Here is a 23610-nt window from a genome sequence, read left to right on the forward strand (position 1 = left end):
GCTAGCGTTCTATCGATTTCTACATAAATGCTTTGCCAATGTGCTATTAAGAGCATTCTATTACCTATCATCATCACCTATTTCAATTATGTTCAATGCCTTTACGGCTTTGCTTACCTATTTCGTCTTATTGATGGATAACTGGATGGGCTCAGGTATGTGTCAATACAATACAATGTCTATGCATTTATAAATGTGTGGTGTAAATTTGATTTAGATTATTCTGGATTGGTAGGCTTAGAGAGATATTTACCAACTATATCGCGAACGATTCATTGAATTATATTCAGCAAATGAATGTCTGATTACCATCCAATCGTTTACAACTGATTGATTTGAATTACAATTTGATCAATTATGTCAATTATCGATGCAGTTCCTTACGTTGAAAAAAATAATGAATAAATACCAATGGTACATTCTTTCGATGTTGTCGAATATCATCTCCAAATGAACGTAAACATTTGAATGAAAATTGTTTGCTAAATTCTATGAAAAAGAACGAGCAAATTGATGAAAAAATTCATTCTTTGAATCATTCAAATGCCTTTCAATATTTTCAATCATTCTGTTTTGTACGTGCACTGAATAAAGCACCTTATAAAGAAAATATGAAGAAAACATCTTGGTAAAAACATCTCTCCACATGTATCGCTGTTCGCTGGAAAGCGTATTGAGCATTTCGCTGCAAATAACAAAGGTAATGGATTTTTTTTTTGGGGAAACAGATCGTTTCATTTAGAATTTTCGACATAAAATGTTCAAATAAAATATGAATCTTGGTGCTATGATGGGCCATTGAATTTGCAATACTCCATTAAGCTTTCTTTTGCTATAAAAAATCGGTTGATATTTTCGTGTTGTTATTTCGACTGTCCTTATTGTCACTATGAAAGGGAAAAAAAACCATAAATTGTTCCATCATGCCCGTTTTTTATATTGTCGTCTTGTTTTTATAAGTGACACAAAAAATTACTCTACTCAAATATTGCTTCCAAGTCTTTTTTTAAGAAGGAGTTTCATTGTATATGTCTTATCTTCACTTTTTCGAATCGCATGCGTAAAATTTATGTATTCTGATCGAGTTCTTTGGCACTGGTTCGACGATATTTTCCCGTTTTGCAAGTGGGTAATCCATCGATTATATTTAGTTTTTTATTTTGTATGTAGAATATCGGGCCATCTTTACGACAGGCACCGGTACATTGTAGATGCAAACGTTTATAATGCTTGAGTTGTTTCTGTGCTCAAAATTTGAATTAGATATTCGGTTATGATGAGAATGCAGATATTCAATAAAATATTCCGCAGGCATAAAAACATAGAATGCGAAAGGAAGTAAGAGCATTGCTCGCCAGATAAACTTCAACAAAATGCGATGCAATGGAAATGCGAAAGGTACTTACGTTTGAATATGGCCAATAATAATCGAAGCTTCAACGAGCCAAATACATCCATTTTTTATATATTCACTGAATAAACAGTGCTCATTCAGTGAAACGAGCAAGAAAAAGAAAAAAAAAGCAAGACAGAGAACCTTCATCTCGATAAACTTGTTCGGATGTAGTCATAAAAAAGGGCGAAAATAAGTAAAATGTGTACTTTTAAAACATACCTGGATGCTCTGCTCATCTCTACCAAGCCAAAACACAAATACATATACAGAGAGAGAGAGAGAGAGGAAGAAAGCCCGAACTGGAGCCACCAATAAAGCATCGAATCGTTGAAAATTAATGGTAAAAATGATGAACATTGGATAAGATGATTGATTGAATTGGTAATCGCATTACTATCCATTGAAGCTAGAATAGTGTTCACTCGGTTGGCATTGCACTTTGCAGACGGATTACGATAACATTCATGCCATTGTCCATATGTGAGAAATAGAATGTTTTATGTATTCCCATAAAATTGATCTAAAAATATTTCATGGTTTGTTGCTTTTGTTGACTAACGTTTTCACCAAGGGAATGTCGATTCACAAGAAGATTGCATGTTACCACACAAATTAAATAACTCGAAACGGATTCTATTTCTACGAAGTGAAGAAGAAAAAAAACTAATGAAAATGGTTATTTTCGTTCAATCTATTTTAGAACCCGTGGCCACGATATTGGGCGGACAAGATCTATTTGTCGATAAGGGAAGCACAATAAACTTGACGTGTACAATTAGATTTGGGCCCGAGCCTCCAGGACACATATTTTGGTATCATGAGAATAAGGTAAGTAATTTAAATGTACAGCAACAAAAAAAAATAATGATAGCGTCTCCAAGCAGCACTATTCATGAGACCAATTGCAATAGCACCATTTGAGCATTAATTATGCTTTAAGAGCACCATTCCTGGGCGGTGCTGATGACACGGAATCTTACCGAAAGACAAAAATGACAAGAAAAATTTTCTTTTTGAGTTCAGTGCTGGGGCTGGAATGAAGCACCAAAATGGTAGGCGTCAATTGTCAGCACTAAAATAACACTAAATTAAAGGCTATGTGTGAAATCTAAAAAATCAACCATTTGGGTTGCTCCCATACAAAATGTCGAAAATTACGAAAATTACGTGATCTTAATTTCGAAAATTTTGGTGCTGCGCTCAGGAAGCAGCACGAAGGTCGTGATAGGTGGCAATCGACAGCACTAAATGCTAGTGCATTCGATTAGCCAGCACCAACTTGGGATGGAGCCAACGTACACAAATGGACCTTTTTTTTCTCGGAAATATAAATCAGAAGAAGTGGCATCCCGTTGACAGGCTGAATTGCCTGGAAATCTGCGACATTCTTCCAATTTCTCGTTAAGTTCAGTGCGTCATTAAATAAATATGAGAGTTTAACATCGAATGTGCTTATTTCTGAAGTGTTTGTCGTGTTCTTCCGTTTCAAATATTTACAAAACACACATACTCAAACGCAATTTTTAGTATCAGGCAATGTAGTCCATCGGTACCCACTTGTAGACACAACCATCTCGACACATTTCAACAAACATAAAGACATTTGCCGAGCAGAAGAAAATTTATTACACTTTCAAAGATATTCAGTTTCATTACGACTGCCGGGGAAACTTAATGCCAAAATTACAATTTCAATTGGTTTCACAATGACACAGCACACGCATCAAGTGCGCCATGGAAATATTGCCGTTTAAAGTGTGTGCGTTTGAAGTTTGTATTCAATGAGATACAGTTGCAGTGCGAAGCGACCGAACATTCAGTTTGCACACATTCACACGATACATTTAACATAAGCCTTTTCAAAGGATCCATTTATTGTTGGTTCGGAGTTATGTGTGTGTGTGCCTATGTGCTCTTAGCGTTGACAATGCGGTCGCTCTGGTCCACTTCACGTCGCTACATCTACACAATTCAAGTATTTCAATAGGTTTTTCGCCGTTTTATTTTCTGGTCATAATTTTTCGTTTCTGCTGTTCATTGCTGATTCAAGAGTTATTCACTTTTGCCGTATCAATTCCTAAGAATTCGAATTGCTGTTGTTTAGGTTAAGATTATTTTTCAGCACATGCATTCACGCATTCTCATGGATTAAACTCTTGAAATTCCATCACTGTACTAGTGCGTCGTAAAACCATCAACACTGCTGCAAACGCATATGGTATGCCGTCTTTTAATTCAATTTAATTGCAGAGAACAGTGGCAGGGAGAAAAGCTTTTAAGAGGACGCAAGATTTTTTGCTCTTTCATTGCAAAAACACCAAAACAACTCTGGGCTTACGGAAGGAATTTTAAATTAAATCGTTTATTATGTATACGTTTGTCTGTGCAAAAGGATAAAGTAGCTTTTCGTTTACGCTAAGCCGGAATTGTTTAATAAGAAAAACTTTTATGGAATTTTCACTCACTTTCTTTCTGCTTTTTCTAATTGAATATAAACTATTCATATATTGTAAAAGCTTAAGATCAAGTTATTTGAGCAGCTTGCCGTTGTTTCGATGTAATGTCAAGCATAGAATGGTTTGCCAAACAAAAAACTTCGCCTCTCAAACATGACGAACAACTCTTTTTCGAACATTCAAAAACAAACAAGGAGTCAATTTACGGGAAACAATTGAAATTTGAAACATTTCCATTTAATTTCCAATCTATTTGCTGTAAAAGAGAGAAACGTTAGCATCATCCACTGTGAAAACTCGTTTTCAAAATATAATTAGTTTTTTTTGTGAGCTTCTTCTGTTGGTGCACGAGGTAGGCCACAAGAAACGTTTTCCCTTTTTCGCTTTGTACTTCAAAAGATTATGGTTTCTTGAGATTGCAAAAAGTTGAATGAAAACTATTGTGAAGAAGAAGTCAAGAAAACCATCATAGGTTTTCGCTTCAACCAAATCATTGGAACGTATCACATCACAAAGAAATGTACGGCAGCTAAATGGTTACAATCGGATGAGAGTTGGCAATGTAAGTTGCAAGAGAAATCTCTGCCACATCAAACTTGAAACTATAAAAGTTTACCAATAAGCCAATTTTAATTGCCCACCACAAGGAGTTAATTTCTTTGGAACTATGCTCTGGTTTGTTTGTTTGTTCGGTCGGTCGGTTGTTTGGTTGGTTGTGTGAAATCTTTGCCATAACTAGTTGATAAGCATTGTTTACTAAGCAGGTATTGAAAAGTTGAGTGTTTGTTTTCCAGTTGGAAATAATTCACGAGTTTATGCATTGAAAAAAAAAAGTTGGGCTCTTTATGTATTTTCAATAGTCTCCCTTAGTAAAAATGGGAATTTGAATATTTTGTTGATGGCTAGACACATTCATATAGCTCGGCGTTTCGTTTTTCACAATTTCATGCGTATGCATTTTAATTAACGCGTCTGCAAGTGAAGCTCATGCTTCGCAATTCGCGAAAAGTATGGGCAAAATGTTCTACACCGTTGTTGATTTTATTCAATCTATTTATTCCATCACATGCGTTGCCATTGCTCAAATATGCAATTCAACGTACTGAAATATTCATTTTCATTGCAAGTCTTTTGCATAACCAACCACCTACCACCCACCCACCCACGAACATGTGCACACGTCACAAAATGTCACCCTCAAAAAAGTGTCATTTTCACAAAATTGGCATGTATGTCGTACATGTTTTATCCATTTAATTTTTAAAATTGCTTCGCTGGTTGTTTTTATTCCGCATCTCTAGCCAATTTGGCGGAAGTTTACTTTTGACCGAGCCCGGAAAAACGCATCAAAAATGGCTTTTGTATGCATATCAAACCATTGATGAAGAGAAAGAGATTCTATCATCTGTCACATAAATGAAGGTAAAAGGCTTTTCAATTTCATCAGCATCGATCAATTCATACGGCCGTTATGTAGCTGGCATTTTGTAAACGAATTACATTATTTACGTTTATTCAGATCCTCTGTGCATATACACATGCATACACACAGCTCTCAACAGCTTTTTGTCCTACCTACTAAATAAATCAATCTAATTTTCACTGCAATATTCGCCGCTCTTAGTCGCATCGACGGCGAACCGATGCACCATTCATATTTTAATGGAAATTCTAATAAAGTTTGCGATCCGAGGTTTATTATACGATATGTGAGCAGGGAAAAAAACTCATCATCAACCTGGCAACATTGAAAGTTGATTAGCTCATACAATGATATGTGCACTACATACCAGGCACAACGATGATGAACGACATACATCACACTGAATTAATAATCTACCTAGAGCGTTCGGGTTCATGCATGATGCAGTGGCTCATCATAACATACGATTACATAAATTCTAGTTTCGGGCCCTTCATATTTTACATGCATCCATTTGTTGTTACATTTTGTAGACTAAACCAAAAAGGTGAAAAATTCGTTTGCTGCAAATTATTTTCATCAAGTTTTGCATCTAATTTTAGAACTTGATAAAAACTATGGCAATTAAACTTCAATCAGTATTCGAACGCTCGGCTGACGTGATCTGAAGCTGACATTTACATATTGATATACACAACAAACTGATTTTTGTTATCAAATTATTATTCGATTGATTTTTCATGCGAAGTTTAAATGCTAAAAGACTTTTATCGCCAACAATCAACTCGCAGAGAGAGAGAGAGCAAAGCGAAAGCAATGCCAATTTAAGGAACAAGTTTGAAATGTCTTGTGTTCTTTGGATTTTTCTTTTCAATGGGTTGTGCTAGGTGTCAACCCGCCGTACGAAAGTTTATTAATTGTGATTTCTTACTGAGTTTTGCCAACTTTTTGGCTTCATTTGCTCTATTTAAATAGTTGCCAGTTACCATTGTGCTTGTGAAGCATTCTCTGCAGCTCTGCACTTTACGATGAAAAATATAGAACCCAGAGAAAAATTGAGAGAACAAAATGGAGAATTTTTTTTTGTGGACAAGAGCAGCCATTCCATTTTGGTATATACAAAGAAGCAGAAAAATACTCAGAAAAGGAGAGAGAGAAAGAGAGTGGAAAAAACAAAAGCAAAATGTATATTAAAATCTTTCTCGTGTTTTGTTCGGTACATTTTGAAATGAGTGCAGCAGTAGCAGTACGATGAGAAAAAAGAGAATCGCTCAAATGGCATTGCAGACGATTTTTGGGGTGTTTTCGAAACCACAACCGAATGTATGAAGCAGATAAATATTCATTTGTGAAGCAAAAAAGCGGCAATAACACCAGCCACGGCATCAACACTACGGAAATGATTTTGAATAGAGAAAAAAGTTGAAAATTCTGCACAAAACAATCGACAAAAAAGTGCGCGCACAGACAGGCACACATAGTACATCCAACGAAGAGAATAAAGAAAAAAATGAACGAAATAAATGAGAATTTAGAGCAGATGGAATGTGAAAAGGATGCGCCACACACACTACGAAAATATAAATAGCTAGTCATTATCGTTTGCGGAGATTGAATTTATTTTAGTGCTTCTTTTGTTCTTTGCATTTGCTGGGCTGCTCCTCCGTTAAGTTGATACTTTGTTGTCTGATCGTCCGTTTCGACTCGTTTCGTTTCGTTTCCGTGTTGTTTGTATACGGCAACGTGCAAAAGTGTGAGTGTCTGGTGTCGGTCATTTAAATCTGAATAGACAACATGAAAGAAGATCCCGTTTTTCCCACGCTTTTGGCCGAATCTCTTCGACTCAACAGCAGTTGTTTCCATGTGCGTTTTTAGTTCATTATTACACAACATCAAGTTGTTTATAACGTCAAGATACTTATTTGTAATGGGAATTTCACATTTTCTGGGCGAGCATTCAAATGCATTTTGCCTGTAAGTGTTGGCTTGATTGCATCACCCACAACAGCTGGGTTGCATTTGGAGCGGTAGCGACGAACAAGAAAGCCAACCTTTCTTCAATTTATGGCATGCAATCAAAATCTTATGTTTACACTCGATTCCGAATCGGTGGCGCAATCATTGTATTTGCACTCCAACGTACGGAATGCAACTTGCAATGTATTCACGACGATATTCTCTTCGCACACTTCGGACACACTTTTATCGCATTTCATGGTTATTACTTCGCAGCAGTTTCAATTCCTTCTCTCTCTTCTTCCGACTTCTAACGAACACAGTCTGCTTTTGAAGTACAGCTTCCTTCAAAACACCATTTCAATTTTCGCTTTGACACTGTGGAAATGTGTTTTTTTCCGCTGCAAGTCAGTTTCCATGGTACAAACGCAAAACCAACACAAACCGCCTCTTTCTCAACCACTTTCTTTTTTGTTTTTTTTTCTGTTTTGCCACGATATTCGATGAAAAAAGGCAAACAAAACAAATACATCTATTACATTTCGAAAAGTGGCGAGAGATAGAGAACGAGAGAAGGGCTTTTTTGCGTCTTTTGCTTCATGTACAAAACACAAATATCAAATGAACTGCTATTATTTTTCCGTATATGGCTTTTTTCGCCTCTCAATTGTAGCAAACTCTCACAGTGCTCATTTATTTTTCATTGTGCATGGGCTTTTGTGTTTCCTTCTGTTCTCAAAGCTTTTCGCGTAATTCCATGCCATACTGTACTTGAGACGCTCGAGTGACGAAGTGAAGAACAGATTGTTTGTCGTCGAATTGATAGATTTATCCTCGACAACAGTAGATGTAGCTGCAACATCACACATTCAACGTACAGCACTGCTACCGATAGGAATGAATAATGCCATTGCGTTCACAGCAAATAATGGCAAAATGTATTAAATAACATTGCGTGATATTCAATTTATAATTTAATCTTGCTTCGATGCTGCCATGAACCGTGGAAATGTGTTATAAATTATCTCTGCTCCAATTTGTCTCTTTTGAAATGTTTTCAACGTTGATGCCACACTCCAAAATGCAACTTGATGCCAGCAAACAAGCGTCAACACGCGGGATTCCCAACAAAGTGTTGCAATTAAATATCGAAATGGAAGATGAACAAAAGACTTTTGATGTTTGCAACATAAATGATTATATGAATGGCATTCCATTGAAAAAAAAACAAGTGCCTGTAAGCGAAATTTACTTCTTCACTCGCTCGGGCGAATAACAAAAACCGAAGCTGCTTCGGAGCGCCGCACTTAATCAGGAAAATTTACAACTTTGACATTTCGGTATAAGAAACGGTATCGGGACACAATCTCTGACAAATGCGAACAAATATTCGTGAATTTACTGAAGAAAAGTATTTAATTGCATGTAAAATAGTAGTAATTAATCGACATTGGTTAAGAATATGGAGTTCTGTCATTACGAATAGTTCTGGAAACTGCAGCAAATAGCATTACCATTTTGAATTAAGATCTGTCGTTGACAGCTTGAATGGGACTCGCTTCATTGAATACATACTCAAAATATGCAAATTTCGTCGTTGCATCGTTCGCGGGCCTAAAAAACAATCCTTTAATTACCATCAACTAATTAGATCTTGTCGCACATTCGATCAATGTTTCTGACGCAACCAGTAATTAAGTTCAAATTCATTTGACGAAAAATCAATCTGCAACCAATGCGCACCAATTGAAAGTGGTTGCCTTCTGTCAATGGAAATTCAATGAGCTCAAACAAATACGCACACTCCCGCGTTCACAACTGAGTCGACGAAAATGCAAAGTTTATCTCGAAATATCATTTGACATTCACGTCGAACGAATCCGTTGAGTATTCGCCGAATTAAATTGCATTCTAATTTCCACGTTATCGGTAAAGAGTTCACAGTGTTTGGTATTGTGCGTCAATATATTCATTTGCATAGAGATCAAAGGTTGTGATGTCTTAATTTGGAATTTCCCATGTGTCAAATCATTGAATATTTCATTGAATTCATCAGCTCATCATCGTCTAAATCGAACTATGTGTGCTACACTAATATTTTGCGTTTTTTTACTTTTTTTTTCTACTTCACAAGGAAATAACCGCAGAATCACCGAGGGGTAGCGTTGACATCAAGCGCATTTATGGCGAATGGACAACATCGTATTTGCTTATACGAAATGCAAATATTGCGGATTCAGGTGTCTACACATGCGCTCCGGCCGGTGGTAGCCAAACTAGCATAAAAGTGCACGTTTTTCTGCATGGTGAGTGAGATAATTGTCACTTCTCATATATAGTGTTCTTCTTCCCTTTCCCACGTCAAAATTGTGTGTTCACTGTTTGTTTCAAATTATTTGTACTTAGGTGAGCGGCCGGAGGCAATGCAGACTGGGACATCAACATATTTTGCTGACAAAAGCTACATAATGCATACACTGCTGGTAGCCATCATCATTTCCATTTATAATATCTTTCGGGACTACAATTCAAGCATATTAATTGAACATATGCCGATCGACTATATCACATGACATACCAGCCCATTCAGTGGTCTACAACAACGAAGCTCGCAGTGAATTGGATTCTATCAGCGATTTATTCAAAAGTGATACCGCGCGCACCAAAATACATTAACTAATATATTAATAGCATATGAATGGTGAATTTACTGTATATGAAACACAATGATTGTTACAGCATTTTCAAATATGCGAAAATTGAATGGCGCTCCAAAGCAAAATAATATGTATGTGGCCGTAGCATGTGTATTGAAACAATTGTATTGAACAAGAATTTGCCACATGAATGGCGAACTTTGAGTTTCATTCGGTAATTGTTTTATCATAATTCACAGCGAATATTACCAACATTTCGATGTTTCAATGGGAACTAATGAAATTTTCAACCATCAAATCAATCGATTGCATGGGAAAACCAAATAATAATTGGATCAGGTCAGAAACTCGATCAATGTTTATATATATACACACAAACATATATATCAGATAATTTTGAAATAAATACTAACCAAACGGTACTTTCAGTGTATTACTATTAAATGTTGGTCGATCGTTTGATTGAGTGATTAGCACAGAAAGCATCTCTTTCAAATGTTTACATAATTTTGCTGCGAGGGAACAATTAATTCAAACTGATTGCTTTCGAACCGGCAAAAAGTTTTGTATCGAAACAAAATTTAACGTAATTGAAATTCAAACAGATCAGAGTTATCATTGAACACTGCCAATTGTTCCTTGACGGCTCCAGTTCCGAATTTAATTACCTTAATTTCCTTTTTGCCTTGGTTTGAATTGTATATATTTGTGTAAAAGAAAAAATTGGAATTTAGTACGTACAGGAATACGAATTGGCAGAATGATTCGTATTCTATTTGAGAAAAAAAAATCGTTTGAAACCAAATAGGAGTATCCTTGAATAGACTCGATTTATTTTTGTTCATTTGCATTTTTTTTGTTCCTTCATTGTCACACTAATGACATTGAAAATAAGTAATTAGTTTTATGGAAGACTGATGTTCAAAACCATTCTCATTTTGATGCTTGGACCTGTTCATTGAACATAGATTTTGTTGTAATACTATGTTGATAATGCATATTTAACAGAAAAAAAAAATGAATTGATGTGAATGATGTTGGAATTTAATAACAAAAAAGAACACATTTATTGATTTTAACATTAATCAACTTTAACTATAAGGTCATAGCAAATTAAAGCCGGTTCCATCACCTAGTGAGTCATGGGCGAATGAAAAAAAAAATATATTTCAACAAAAGTAGGTTAAGTGAAATGAATTTCTGGGTGTAAATTTTACGACTCTGTAAAATATGTTATTGAAAAGTGAAAATATCAAGAGAGAAAAAAAGAAAAAAAAAACAAACAAACAAAAGTCTCATCCAGTGTAACTGCATTTTAATCTAATAAATCCAAATGTAAAAGTGAAACCAGTTGCTGTTTTCATTTTCAATTTTCAATCGAAAGCTTTTATTTTCACCGTTACACATTTTCTCCATCGAAATGAAAAAGCACATCGATTGAGCCACATTTAGCAGGCGTCTCCATTTACACTATTCCGTTTACATTGATTCGTTTCAATTTTCTTTTTAATTCAACAACAATTATACACGAATTTTCTGTTTATTTTATTTTTTTGAAACAATATTTTTCTTTAATATCTGTTGAACAAATCTCCATCTTTCGAATAAATTAAGTAGATTTCGTTTGTGCAGTGCGTTTACAAGTTCATATTGAGTCTATTGTAACTTCCGTGCAGTAGTTCGTGATCGCCAGGCTTGTATTAAATTCCATGCGAAGAATATGGACATGCCGTGCACTTGAATTGCGACCAAAACAAATGCATACCAAATTAGTCCGTATGGTTTACCCTGTGAAATGAATTCAAACGACACCAAAATTGAATCAGATATATAGAAGGTCTATTGCATAATATGGATGCTGTATTTCTTACCCGCCACACAAAAATGTCCGTGTCTTGAATGTCAGTCTCTTCATCTAAGCTCATGTAGCCGACAATATCCGAAAAATAGTAAATAGCACAATAGAGAAGCGGCAGTAAAGCGGTGACAATCAAACCAATGACGTATTTTTTCATGTCTTTAATGCGATTGCCTTTGGCAGCTGACAAACCGATGAACGACATCAGTACCGAGGTGCACCAAAAGTATTCCCACCACAGCGGCACCGGTACCTGCAGCTCTTCAATTTCCAATATGAAAATATCCAAACGATCTAAAATGTCTGCAGACAATTTGGCCAACATCGCAAAGAACAGCAGAAAGTGAAAGAATATGCAATATTTGAGCCGTGATTTGTTCAGAGCACTGCAATGAAGAAAGTAAAAAGAATTTCATTGAAGAGCGGAAAGAAAGAAGAGCAATACAAACTAACAGAAAGAAAAAACAACTAAACAATTAAGCGATTTGCGCGCGCTAAATCATAATTCGCCTAGACGACACTATAGTCAAACCGACAACAATAGATTGAGTGTAACACAAAAATAAACCAGAAACGGTGCACACGCATGCATCTAGAAAGAGTATCGAAATCGAAATTCGACATTTCACAGGACCGACCGAAAATCACTCACTCACACACACACACACACACACACAAGTACACAAGCACACATACACACACACCACATTTCGAAACCATTTAATTGATTCATTTGATCATATGTCGAAATGGTTTCGCATTGCTTTCTATTTATTTAGGCAAATGTGCGAACAATTGACATTGAATTGCTGTAGACTTGAAAGAACCTTGAAAACACACAATTTTCGGTGAAAAGAGAAAGCACTGCAGGCGAACACATTTTTGCTCTAAATTCCGACTGCTTTCGTCTTTTTCGAGATAAAAAAAAAGAAGGCACTCAACACTTTTGAACCTCACCAATTTCAATGTGGATTGTGGATTGTGGAAATTTGTTTTTTTTTTTTGGTTGAAAAATAAAAATCGTGAAAAAATCACCTGATTTGATAGTGTGCAGCAACTCGTTGTCGATGCTCAAAATCAGCACCGTCTGTACCCGTTATCATTGGACCACCTCGTGATGCCATTGCAAATGTGCTGCCGTTCAGTACTGATGAAATTAAATTGAATCCACGAAGCAGCTATTAAATTTATTCAATTTTGTAAATCGCACAAAAATCAACAAAACAAAAAGAAGAAATGAAGAAATTTAGCGAAAGGCTGACATTGTACACATTCGTAGACTGGATGTAGACGTCACTTTGAACATACTGAATGCAGACGTCATTTTTTTGCTCGAACCCGTCGACATGCTAATGTCAGTGCGATTTGACAGTTCACGTAATTCGCTTCGTTGCGCTTTACATTTCGAAAACATTGCTGAATTTTACACGAACGAAAACTAAATCAGTTCATTTAATTTAATTTTCTATTATCTTTTATGGAAAAGCGAAAAATGGAGAGAGAGAGTTTTATCTAATGAACGATATTCTTGGGCTCTTTGACCACGGTTTTTCTATTATATACTTACATACTGCACGGGCCGCCATCTATGCGTCATGTGGATAACTAATGGATAGCAATTTGAAGTTTAAAGCTTTTTAATTGCTGAATAAAATAACACAGAGTGACATGAAAATTCATTTCACCTTTTCGTTTCTCTTCCTAAAATAACATATTGAGTGAATTTGACTTTGGACAAGATTGAAAAATGCAACGAGTTCATGTTTCATTAATTGCGTTTTATTTCTATTTCATGTTTCGTCTTTGTTTTTCTTTTCTTAAATTTCATTTAGCATGGAATCTAATAAACAATGGATTTTAAAAAAAATCAAATTCAAGTATTTATCTAAGCGTTATAATTTTGCGCAAATTAGAATATCCAACGGTGAAAATCAATTAGAAAAAATAGAGTCGATTAATTTTGGTTTATTAAATAGAAGGCTTTCTAATTGTGTGTGTTCATTGGAAATGTTACGATATACGAATGTATGTGGATAAAATGATTTTGATAATAATGGAAAAATCTTAACATAACAAACAAGCGGATTATTATGAGTTCCACTGAAACAAGTGATTTTGGAAAATTCATCGATTGAAATTAAAGATTTATATATAATATAATGCAAGAAAAACCAATCAGGTGTGTCATTCTACGGAATAATTTGTCTTAAACGTGTCGATTACTATTTACAAAAATTTTTCAATTTCAAAATTCACATTGCATTTTAAACATGTTGAATAAGTAACATGAATACTTTTACTAGTTAATGATTGAAGCCGAACGTGGCCTCATTGCCATCCATGAATTATTATGTACATAAAAGTTTTAAATCTTTTTTTCTCAACAAATCCACAAAGGGATGACAAAATGTAAATACTCTTTTTTTGACGGCCATTTTAACAAGTTTTTTTTCTATTTTTTTTTGTATTTTAAACAGTCGAAAATATTTTCGACTAAATATAAAGCCATTTTTTTTGGATATGAGTACGAAACAAGCTTATGGTTTTTCTCCCTTGCAATTAGAATGCGATGTACGTGGCTCGATTGTGAAATTCTTGTTTTGTTTTTTTTTTGTTGTTTGGAAAGCGATGCAGACTTTTGTGGTATTTGTTGGGTGATTATTGAAGCTAGTGAAAATGTTGTAGGGTGCATTTGGGGTTTGGTTAGTTTTTGTTTGTAAGGCGATTCATACTTAATGGACAATTTTCCTTTCTACATCAATCCATTCTGACAACATTCGAATTCTATATGATAATTCTACATGATAATTCTAATAGAAAAATAAAATGAACGCCGATAAAATGGTTCTCATTAAAATGTTATTGCTTTCGAAGAAATTAAACTAAAGTATGTTTGAAAATTTGTTTAGAATATGCGATGTGAGTTTCAGAGGAAGAGTTTTCTATCGATTCGTCGATAGTTTTCAGTGAATACCGATCCTAAACTACCATATATTTCATTCTGAACGATACCGATTATAATTATAGACACGCGTGGTTGCATCGCGAAATTAACATCGATACTTTCGAAAATTTCGTTGTCGATGTGTGCGATAACAGCATTTCATTACGGAAAAACCCGCGAAAAGTGTGAGTGTATGATAAAAAGTATTATCATGATGGGTATACTTTTTATGTAGTTTGTCTGAAATGACAATTCAGCGTTAACGAACGTTCGAACTAAACCATCGCGATGCATATAATAAAAGAAGCAGCACTGATGTATCATCACATGCTAATGATTCATTTAAACTAAAGATTTTTCTCTATAAACATCTTCGTTGAATAAATTTTTGATTGCAAACTTATAAACCAAATTTTCTAATATCACGCATTGTTTTCATGTTTCTTTTGATAGTATAAATACAACGAATTTGCACTCTAATGTGTGTGTGTGTGTTTGAATGTATACATACATATATGAAATGAAGATAAAAAGATCAGAATCGGTGAAATAAAAGATAGTTTTACCAGTCAATGACAGATAGCTGAGGATATATGCTGAGCATAGGAACTCAGCAAGCTGAGATTGGAACGATCGGATTTTGTGACTTGCTATTCGTGCAAATTTATGTGGAATTTTGGTAGAGTGTTGATGGATTGTAATGGAAAATGTGCTCCAAACTCCCCTCCATCATAAATTTGTTTGAATAGCACGTCACAAAGTCAAAATATCCCAATCTTGCTGAGTTTCTATGCTCAGCATATATCATCAACTATCTGTCATTGACTGAGTTTTACTGACTAAAGCTATTCCTTTTTTTTTACTTTTGATGTGAATTCCACTTCTAGTTTTGAATTATTGTTAGTAACAGCTTATTTGGTATGTTAAATGAACTCATCCATTTTATTTACAAAGTGATGTGTGACGTCCGATTGTTCAGTTGTTTAGAAGTTTCATTGGCTCGTTTACTATGACCTATTTATACAACCTGTTTTAGTTTCTTCTTTCAATTCGATGCACAGTTCTTGTGACAAAATAATGTGCCCTTCGCACCATCATCACCACGCGTTGACTTACAGTGATGGGAATGGAATGAATGTGAAGAAAATGATTTTGTTCTTTTCAATAGGCTAATCTCATTACCGTGGGATTCATTGGACATACAAATGGGCGCATCATCTTGTTACAAATAGTGCACAGCCTCAAAAATATCTATATGATTATATGATGTATTTTTCACTCCTAAATTTGAATCATTTCACATGATCCCCTATTTTCAGTTTTGGTCGTTTAATTTTTGATTGAGAGTTCTTCGAGAAGAAATTTGTCATTTATGTTTCAGTTTGGTTTAAGTTTTTTGTCTCTAGAATTTCGAAATGCAAATTCAATCAATTACAAAATTTGAGTTCCAATGTTCTAATAGCAACTATATATTGGATTGATTTGATTAGATTTGATGAACCGGAGATGCAAATTTTATCATTGAAAATTGAATAGGCTAGAAAGGCCAAATGTTTCAAATAGAATTTATTTATTGCTTGTTTGAATTATCTCAAGGTAAAATGTTCTTACCTCAGTTGATTCAATTGATGCTAGTACAGCTGGACTTAGAATTCATTGAAATGTGAAAGTCTCTTCTAGTATCCTTACGAATACAATTTGTTATGTGCTCGATCGTAAACGAAATTAATTTTATTCAATTCCCTATCTCATCTTTAATCTTATTCATGCGGTTAGAATGTGTCTGGTGTGTGTATGTATGTGTATTTGGAAAAGCTCGCTTGAATTGATTCGAAATGTAATATTGTGATGATGTGATGATGATAGTCAAAGTAGAGAGTAGTCAGCGCGAGTAATTTTCTGTATGTATAACTATGCTTATCGATAGATTAGTTTTTGCATGTAATTGGTTTTGCGATGCATGCAGCATTTGGATTCATGTGCCATTACTTACTTCATTTTAGCGGTTATCCTAACGAATAATAGTACGAATTTGATCAATATTTGTCTCTTAGTCAATTATTAATGCAGCTTACTATGTGTGATGTGATGTGAATAATAAATAAATGCAGTGAAAATCGTTAACAATGAGACATTCAAAGTTATCTACACTCAGCATCAGATTAAAATACACATGAATTGATTACGGTTAGGTGTTGTGGTTTGTGTGTTTAGGTGCCGATTTCTATGTTTGCTGCGGGTTAAAATAATGTTTTTCACATGAATTTAAATACAAATCACTCGCTCTTCAATTTTCTGTGTACAATAGTAAAATGTAGGACCGTCTTGAATTTCTTCTCCAAAATGTATGTGTTTGTCTGTCTTATTTGTGTATATGTCGTATTTGATGTACGTCAACCAAACGGTGCATTCATCCACAAAACGCATATCAAATTCGATTTAAATCGTTTGACATGCAAAATGCATTACTGATCGCTTGGATCTTGATCCGATTGATGACGTATCAAAATTTTTGGCTATAGAAAATCACGTCTCCGTGCTAAAATTAAACACAGGAAAACCGTCAATTGGCATTTGAATCAACGGTTTTTTTTTAATGCACAAAGTTATTGATCTCTACCTGCGGCCGATGTTGTTGGTGTTGATGTACTTGCAGTTGCTTCAGCTTCATCAAGCAACCGAGCTTGTTCAGCGGTCGTACCGGTGGCAGCCGGACGTGTTGGTGGAGCAGGCGCTCGACGACTTTTTGAGCGTCGTTTTCGCAACAAAAGTGGCCCCAGCCCTATTGTAAACGAAATAGGTCAAGATGAGACTATAAGTAACATTTTTCATTCTAAAATACTTTAATCCAAAAAAACAAACAAACAAATTTACCCGCTGACGATGATTGCTGTATCGTTGGAATGCCGGATATCAGACCAGTTGCTGATGTGCTGGCAGTAGTAGTGACGATGATATTAGTTGATTGTGGTGTTAAGGCCATCGTTGGCGAACCAACAAATGTCGTGGTTATCGTTGGAATGTTCTCATCAGCCGGAGTGCTCAAGTCGGACGAATCGTTCGATAAACGCTTAACTAATTCGGTGAGAAGATCTTCTAATCGGCCAATACGCTGTGACATTCGCTGCATTTCCAGCCTTGAATCGACTTTCAAATCAAGAACGGTAGCGATTAAATCTCGTTGAGCCAATGTGCTGGCCTGTTCACGCAAACCATTATCATATGTTTCTGCGACTGACATCGTTCTTGCTGCAATCAATTCGCGTTCAATGGAAGAAGCTTTTTCGAGTTGATCATGCTGTATACCATTATCTCGCTCGCTCACTTGCCGCTCAAACGCTTGCCTTCGCAACGACTTCGAATCTTCGGTTGTTTCGTCGATAGTATCTTGTCTTGCCAATGAGGCCGGCGTCGGCATCAGTTTTTGTGACTTTGGAAATACCTATTTTGTGCGAGAATCGATAATATTAATTCACCCAGTTTCGATGACCCTCGAGTCTCGTCTAATTGAATTATAACGTTTGCCAATCATTATTGCAAATGAAGAATAAAAAAAGAATGAAATAAAAATCTACGTTACTTTGTTCCCTTGGCCACCATTACTACTCGAACTACTAGTGTCGCGTAGACTTTCTCTTGCACTGAAACTTCTCGACACAGCTACTTTCGTATATGTATCACTAGCCGAATCAACACTAGAACTACCTAAAATGCGGCCCCATTTGCTGGCGCCTGTACCACGCGCCGATGGTGGTCCAGATGCCGCCGGAGATGGAGATGGACATGGTGATTGAGCTGAACTTTGAATGATACGTGAATCTTCTGTGAGTGTTAATTTGGCGGGAAGCTAAAGAAAAATTCAAAATTAAAACAAAAGAAATGAAGAGAAAAGACACAATTGACACAAAAATGACATTGATTAATCGCCACCGTATGCTCCTTTTCCTCACTTTTCTATAAGGGAGATGGTCTAGTTATGAGACAGCGCCAGTTATGAGACAGTCAATTATTTCTGTCATACGCTATGGAAATGTTGGTATGAGAACTGTCAATGTTCTTTATTTGATGTCCGCCAGTTTTTAGACGAAAACCGAAGTGAATAGACGCATTGCTTGTATACGCACCAAACATCGTGTTGAAAATCGTGTGAAAAAAGGATTTGGAATATTTTTCATAGTGCCAATTTTTTGTGAAAATCAAGTTAAAAAGGTGAGTGTAATGCATTAAAATGTTGTATTTTGATTATATTTTGAGATTCTAGTTCGGATTGTTCGATTATGTGTTGTGGAAATTTTTTTGTGAGTAATGTTCAAAATGGCGTCTCGATCCGGTTATGAGACACCGTGTTGCCCAGTTATGAGACACTCTAGATTTTGCACTGAAAGCGTATAGAAACGTCATATTTCGTCATTTTTGTTGTCAAAACGCATTTATATGCAATTACAATTGTATTTTAACTAATATTCTCGGATTTTCAGCCATGTCTCCTCCAAAAAGGGCTACGCCTAGTCGAAATAAGGTGATCGAAAATTTTGATGCGCTGTTGCAAGCCATTAAATTATGTATAGTTGAGAAGAAAGGTATTCGAAGGACTGCTCAAGAACATGGAATAGATAAGAGCACCTTACAGCGCTACGTGAAGAAAGTTGCAGAAAATTTTGATGATATTGCAACAGTGACAGATGACGTTTTGATGGAATTCATCCGTGGTTCTGGTACACGCACTCCATCAAACATGGTAAGTGTTTTATAATGTGTTTTTTTTTATTCTAACACTCTTTTCAATGATGGAAAATAATTTTTCTTCATTTTTGGCAGGTTTTCTCTCTCGATCGAGAAAGAGACCTCGTTGATTATATCATAAAATGCGTCAATCATTATTATGGCCTGAGCATAAAAGAGTTGAAAGTAGAACTGAAAAATCACCACCGTCCGATGAAGACACGGACTTCTGCATCATTTGTTTGACGCTGTTACCAAACAAATTGACCGCTGAAAATTCCATCCAATGCAACGTAAGCAAACGGCCAGTTCACTTGAAATGCGCTGACATGCGTGCAAGCTTCTTTACTTTCAAACACTGCGACAGTGACATGGAACAAGAAGAAGACGAGGATTTCGATGATGATGATGAATGAAAATTGTTATTTCCTTGTCATGTAAGGCCATTAAAGGACCCATTTTCTTTATTTTAGCCATTGAAGGCCTTTATAATAAATAAAGAATAATATTTGAACATTTTATGATGATTTCCTTTCATATTTATCCACTTGTATCCAATTTTTCTGGGTGTCTCATAACTGGACCAAAATTTTTTTGGGGCCAAAAAAATAGTCCTCACAAAATTGGTCAAAATTTTTTTTCGAGTAACTGGACATAAGCTACATGATAGAACTCTAACTTTCCATTTTTGGAAGCCACAGAATTTTTTTTAAATCTAAAACAAAACCCGTCTCATAACTAGACCATCTCCCTTACACATGCACAGTGCACATTGCACAAACATACATACACATCTATCTAAAACACCATACGAACAAATTTCTGCCGTGTAAATACTTGAAATATTCATTCGATAAATATGAAGCACTAGAAGCAATTTGACTAGGATAGCGTGCTAACATTTAACATACACTGTTGGAAGGACACTTACTTTCGTTCGTTCAGTTTGTGTTTCCCCCTTTTCGGCGTCACTTTGGGACGCACTATCTCGGGAACCTTGCGTGGTCGGTTGTCGTCGGAGTTTGTTTAAAATCTTTCGAGCGATATGATCTTGGTTGGCTGTCACTTGTGGTTCGTCTTTTGTTCGTTCGGCCAATTCCTTTTCTCGCTTCACATCGGCCACTTTGCGAAACACAATGCGATGCCGTAAATTGTAGGTCAGAGTTAGGTTTCTATCAAAACTCGGTGCAAATGACTTGTAAAATTCCAACACTTTGAGTAAATTTTCACGTTTGATTGTATGCAAATCGCAATATGTTAATGCACGCACATTGGCGGCACTTTGACCAATTGTCAGGTTGTTCCAAAATTGATCACCAAACACATCGCCTTTTCCTATTTTTATTGCAGTGAACGCAAACGAATGTTGATTTGTGTTTGTTCTGTATGTATGTTTGATGGTGATACTTACCCAAAATAGCGACAACTTCATCGTCTTGAATCACTTCCAAACTTCCGGTAACAATGAAACATAGACTGTCAAGACTTTCACCGGTGTGAAATAAAAGGTCACCCGGTGCAGAGTGTGACATCATGAAATGTACAGCCAATTGACGTAGACACCCGTCCGAAGCCAACCGAAATGCAGGATGTTCGTTGAATACTTTCCGATTTAGATGAACGCAAATGTCCGCTTTCATATCTTTCGGACAGTATGTCAACACCTACGAAATTGTGAGAGACATAAATTAGAATCTGATGCAGCTCGATGGCGGAAATTGCGATGAGAAAAAAGCATAAAGTTTTGCAAAGCTTGCAAATTACCACCTTTTCCGTGTCCAACCCTTTTGTCATTGCCCACGTCGAAACAACATAATCCATAACACGTTCGCTCAATGCTTTTGGTACCTCATGCAATTTCATAAATTCGCGCACATTATTGAGCATATCTGTAATGAATCAATAGATTTTGGGATTTTTTTTATGTCGCTTTTTACTTATTTGAAGAATTTTTACCGTGGTATTTTGCAGTTGCTGAAGTCATTTGCTGGATAATCGTAGTGACATGACCGAAAATGGTAGCGTAAAGTAAAGCTGTGGAAATTTAGAATTTTGATTAATCTCTCCGCCAATTGTCCAGATTTTTTCTTTCTACATTTTGTATATTTATTTCTTTTGCTTTGTATAGGTTAATCTCTCTACAAGGATTCATTCATCATCTTAATTGTGGGTCATTTTACGGTTAATCGTTTTGTTCTACGTTTTTCAAGTCAATGAGGGTTTGATTATTTGGTCATGTTCGCACACATTTAAAACAAACGCTACATCATGTCGCAACATGCCTCACTCACTCTCGAGTCAATTCATCATTTGCTGCTTATGTGGTATATTTCTTTAGTTTTATGTGGATCGATTTGCTATGAAAAACTCTTTTGTATAATTTATTTCTTCTATTTTGTGTTTGAGGGTAGGGAAGGATTATGGTACTTTGAAGCAAAATCACGTAGCCGGATCCATGTTTCACGATTAATTTAGCCACGAAAGCTTTTACGGTAATTGTTTGAGTTTACTTGAGAGATATTTATCAACTTGGTTTTCCTCGGGAATGTTGAACCAATTGTGCCAAAAGACATCACCCATAGATTTTCATTCGGCAAATCAATGGAGTTTGGGCTAAAAAAAATAAAATTATTTTTCAAAAAGTACCTGCTATGATCATCATACAAATGGTGAAAACTCGTTCGTTATCGGTTTCTGCCGCAACATTTCCGAAGCCCACCTATAAAGTCGCGAATTAGTCGTGAGGAATCAAGAAAATTTGTATGATTTATTTTGAATTGAGTACAAAGTTTTTTTTTTTCTTTTGAAAAAATTCACTCAAATTCGATGAAAAATTTTAAATTTAGGAAATCGCAAAAAATATAAAAATGGAGGGAAAATATTTCAAATTAAAATCACGCCTAAAATAGAATTCAAAGGAACCAAAAAAAAATAAAAATAGTTGAATTCATATGAGCATTTGTAAAAACTGAAAAACGATACATAAATCTACGTCATCGAAAATAACAAATACGATTTCCAATTACAAAAAGTGGATTCAAACGGAACGCATGTTTGCTGCCACAAAACTAAAATGGGAATGAATGCACAGTGCACACAATATGACGTAACGCAATCACAATAACAATCGGGCTGGACGGTTTGGCTATTCGATATGCAGTTTTTATTGCGAACGACTCCATTTTTTAGGGCAATCGTTTAAACAATTTTTGCTTGGTATTGCTTCGAATCAATTAATTGAGTCTCTGCTTTCATTCACAAATAACACACTGAACACTGAACAGTGAACACTGAGTTTGTAATACATACCGACTATTTTGTTGTAATCCAATGAGCAAGTGGTCAATAAATAAAAGAGAGAGAGAGAGACAAACAGAAAGAGAGAAGTTATGATTAATGGAATGTGAATTGAGACAGTGGCCGGGTGCGAAGCTGAGAAAAAATCATTTTTTTGCACGCGTGCGAGTGGATTTAAATGAAACGGATAAACGGGTTACTTACAGTCATACATGTCATTGTGAAGTACAACGCTGTCACGTACATAGTTTTTTTGCTCGGACCGTTGATGATCTCAGGCGTGTTTGTGTCATTCATCCAAACGTACGAATAAGGGGACTGTGTCACATTCGCCAATTTCCATAGCCAGCTGTACTGAACCTGCAAACAAAAGGACACAACAAAAATTCGAAACAAGCCTAAATTAAACGTGTCAAAAAAGATGAAACATATTGTTAAGCATTTTTGGAATGGATCATTGTTCCCTGCTGATAATTCGAGAATATATTGGCTTGACCCGACTACATACATGTATATGGAATGGTTGAGCTGGTCAACCGTTTCAGGTAAAATACCATGTATGTTTTGTAGTATATGAGCTATAAACATATGGTGGACATTGTCCAAATGACGCAATTCTGAATTTCCCCGAGGCGTTGCGTTTCACAAATTACCGATACATAAAACATACGCACAAGACCATTTTGGATTTTACTTACGCCATTCTCAGCATCGCTGCGACCAATTGAATACCAAATGCATGCCAGCCAATGAGCGACCAACATATAGAAGCAAAGTAGTAATATCAACATAGCTGCTCCATATTCCAAATATCTATCCAATTTTCGTACAACACGACCTAAACGAAGCAATCGAACTACTTTAAGTGCACTGAACAAAGAGCCAATTCCCTGTACGAAAA

General features: G+C 35.7%; 3 protein-coding genes across 9 annotated transcripts in view; 1 reads left to right on the top strand and 2 right to left on the bottom strand.

Moving 5' to 3' along the window:
* Positions 1 to 11020, top strand: part of LOC129580573 (lachesin-like) — a 76832-nt gene extending 65812 nt beyond the window's left edge. For all 7 annotated transcript variants that reach the window (XM_055471147.1, XM_055471152.1, XM_055471149.1 and 4 more), the window contains 3 exons: positions 2097 to 2224; positions 9366 to 9537; positions 9638 to 11020. In XM_055471147.1, coding sequence (XP_055327122.1) covers positions 2097 to 2224; positions 9366 to 9537; positions 9638 to 9804 — 467 coding nt within the window. In that variant the 3' untranslated portion in view covers positions 9805 to 11020. The remainder of the gene's footprint in view (positions 1 to 2096; positions 2225 to 9365; positions 9538 to 9637) is intronic.
* A 166-nt stretch (positions 11021 to 11186) lies between these two features.
* On the bottom strand, positions 11187 to 13066 carry LOC129580576 (protein jagunal). The gene is made up of 3 exons (XM_055471155.1): positions 12782 to 13066; positions 11760 to 12132; positions 11187 to 11676 (listed from the first exon to the last, which is right to left on the bottom strand). The coding sequence occupies exons 1-3, from the start codon at positions 12868 to 12870 to the stop codon at positions 11545 to 11547; spliced, it is 594 nt and encodes a 197-aa protein (XP_055327130.1). The 5' UTR covers positions 12871 to 13066; the 3' UTR covers positions 11187 to 11544.
* Positions 13067 to 13509: 443 nt separating this feature from the next.
* LOC129566293 (potassium voltage-gated channel protein eag) overlaps positions 13510 to 23610 on the bottom strand; it is a 72989-nt gene continuing 62888 nt past the window's right edge. Inside the window, exons 12-22 of the mRNA XM_055442090.1 lie at positions 23408 to 23599; positions 22914 to 23069; positions 22059 to 22131; positions 21369 to 21446; positions 21180 to 21301; positions 20824 to 21076; positions 20344 to 20747; positions 18271 to 18537; positions 17565 to 18132; positions 17311 to 17472; positions 13510 to 17229 (exon numbers count right to left, since the gene is read on the bottom strand). Of these exons, the coding sequence (XP_055298065.1) occupies positions 17207 to 17229; positions 17311 to 17472; positions 17565 to 18132; positions 18271 to 18537; positions 20344 to 20747; positions 20824 to 21076; positions 21180 to 21301; positions 21369 to 21446; positions 22059 to 22131; positions 22914 to 23069; positions 23408 to 23599 (2298 nt within the window). The 3' untranslated portion in view covers positions 13510 to 17206. The remainder of the gene's footprint in view (positions 17230 to 17310; positions 17473 to 17564; positions 18133 to 18270; positions 18538 to 20343; positions 20748 to 20823; positions 21077 to 21179; positions 21302 to 21368; positions 21447 to 22058; positions 22132 to 22913; positions 23070 to 23407; positions 23600 to 23610) is intronic.

The sequence above is a fragment of the Sitodiplosis mosellana genome, unplaced genomic scaffold (assembly GCF_009176505.1).
Source record: "Sitodiplosis mosellana isolate CC-2019 unplaced genomic scaffold, AAFC_SMos_1.0 Smas_scaffold_1, whole genome shotgun sequence".
In the NCBI taxonomy this organism is placed as follows: Eukaryota; Metazoa; Arthropoda; class Insecta; order Diptera; family Cecidomyiidae; genus Sitodiplosis; species Sitodiplosis mosellana.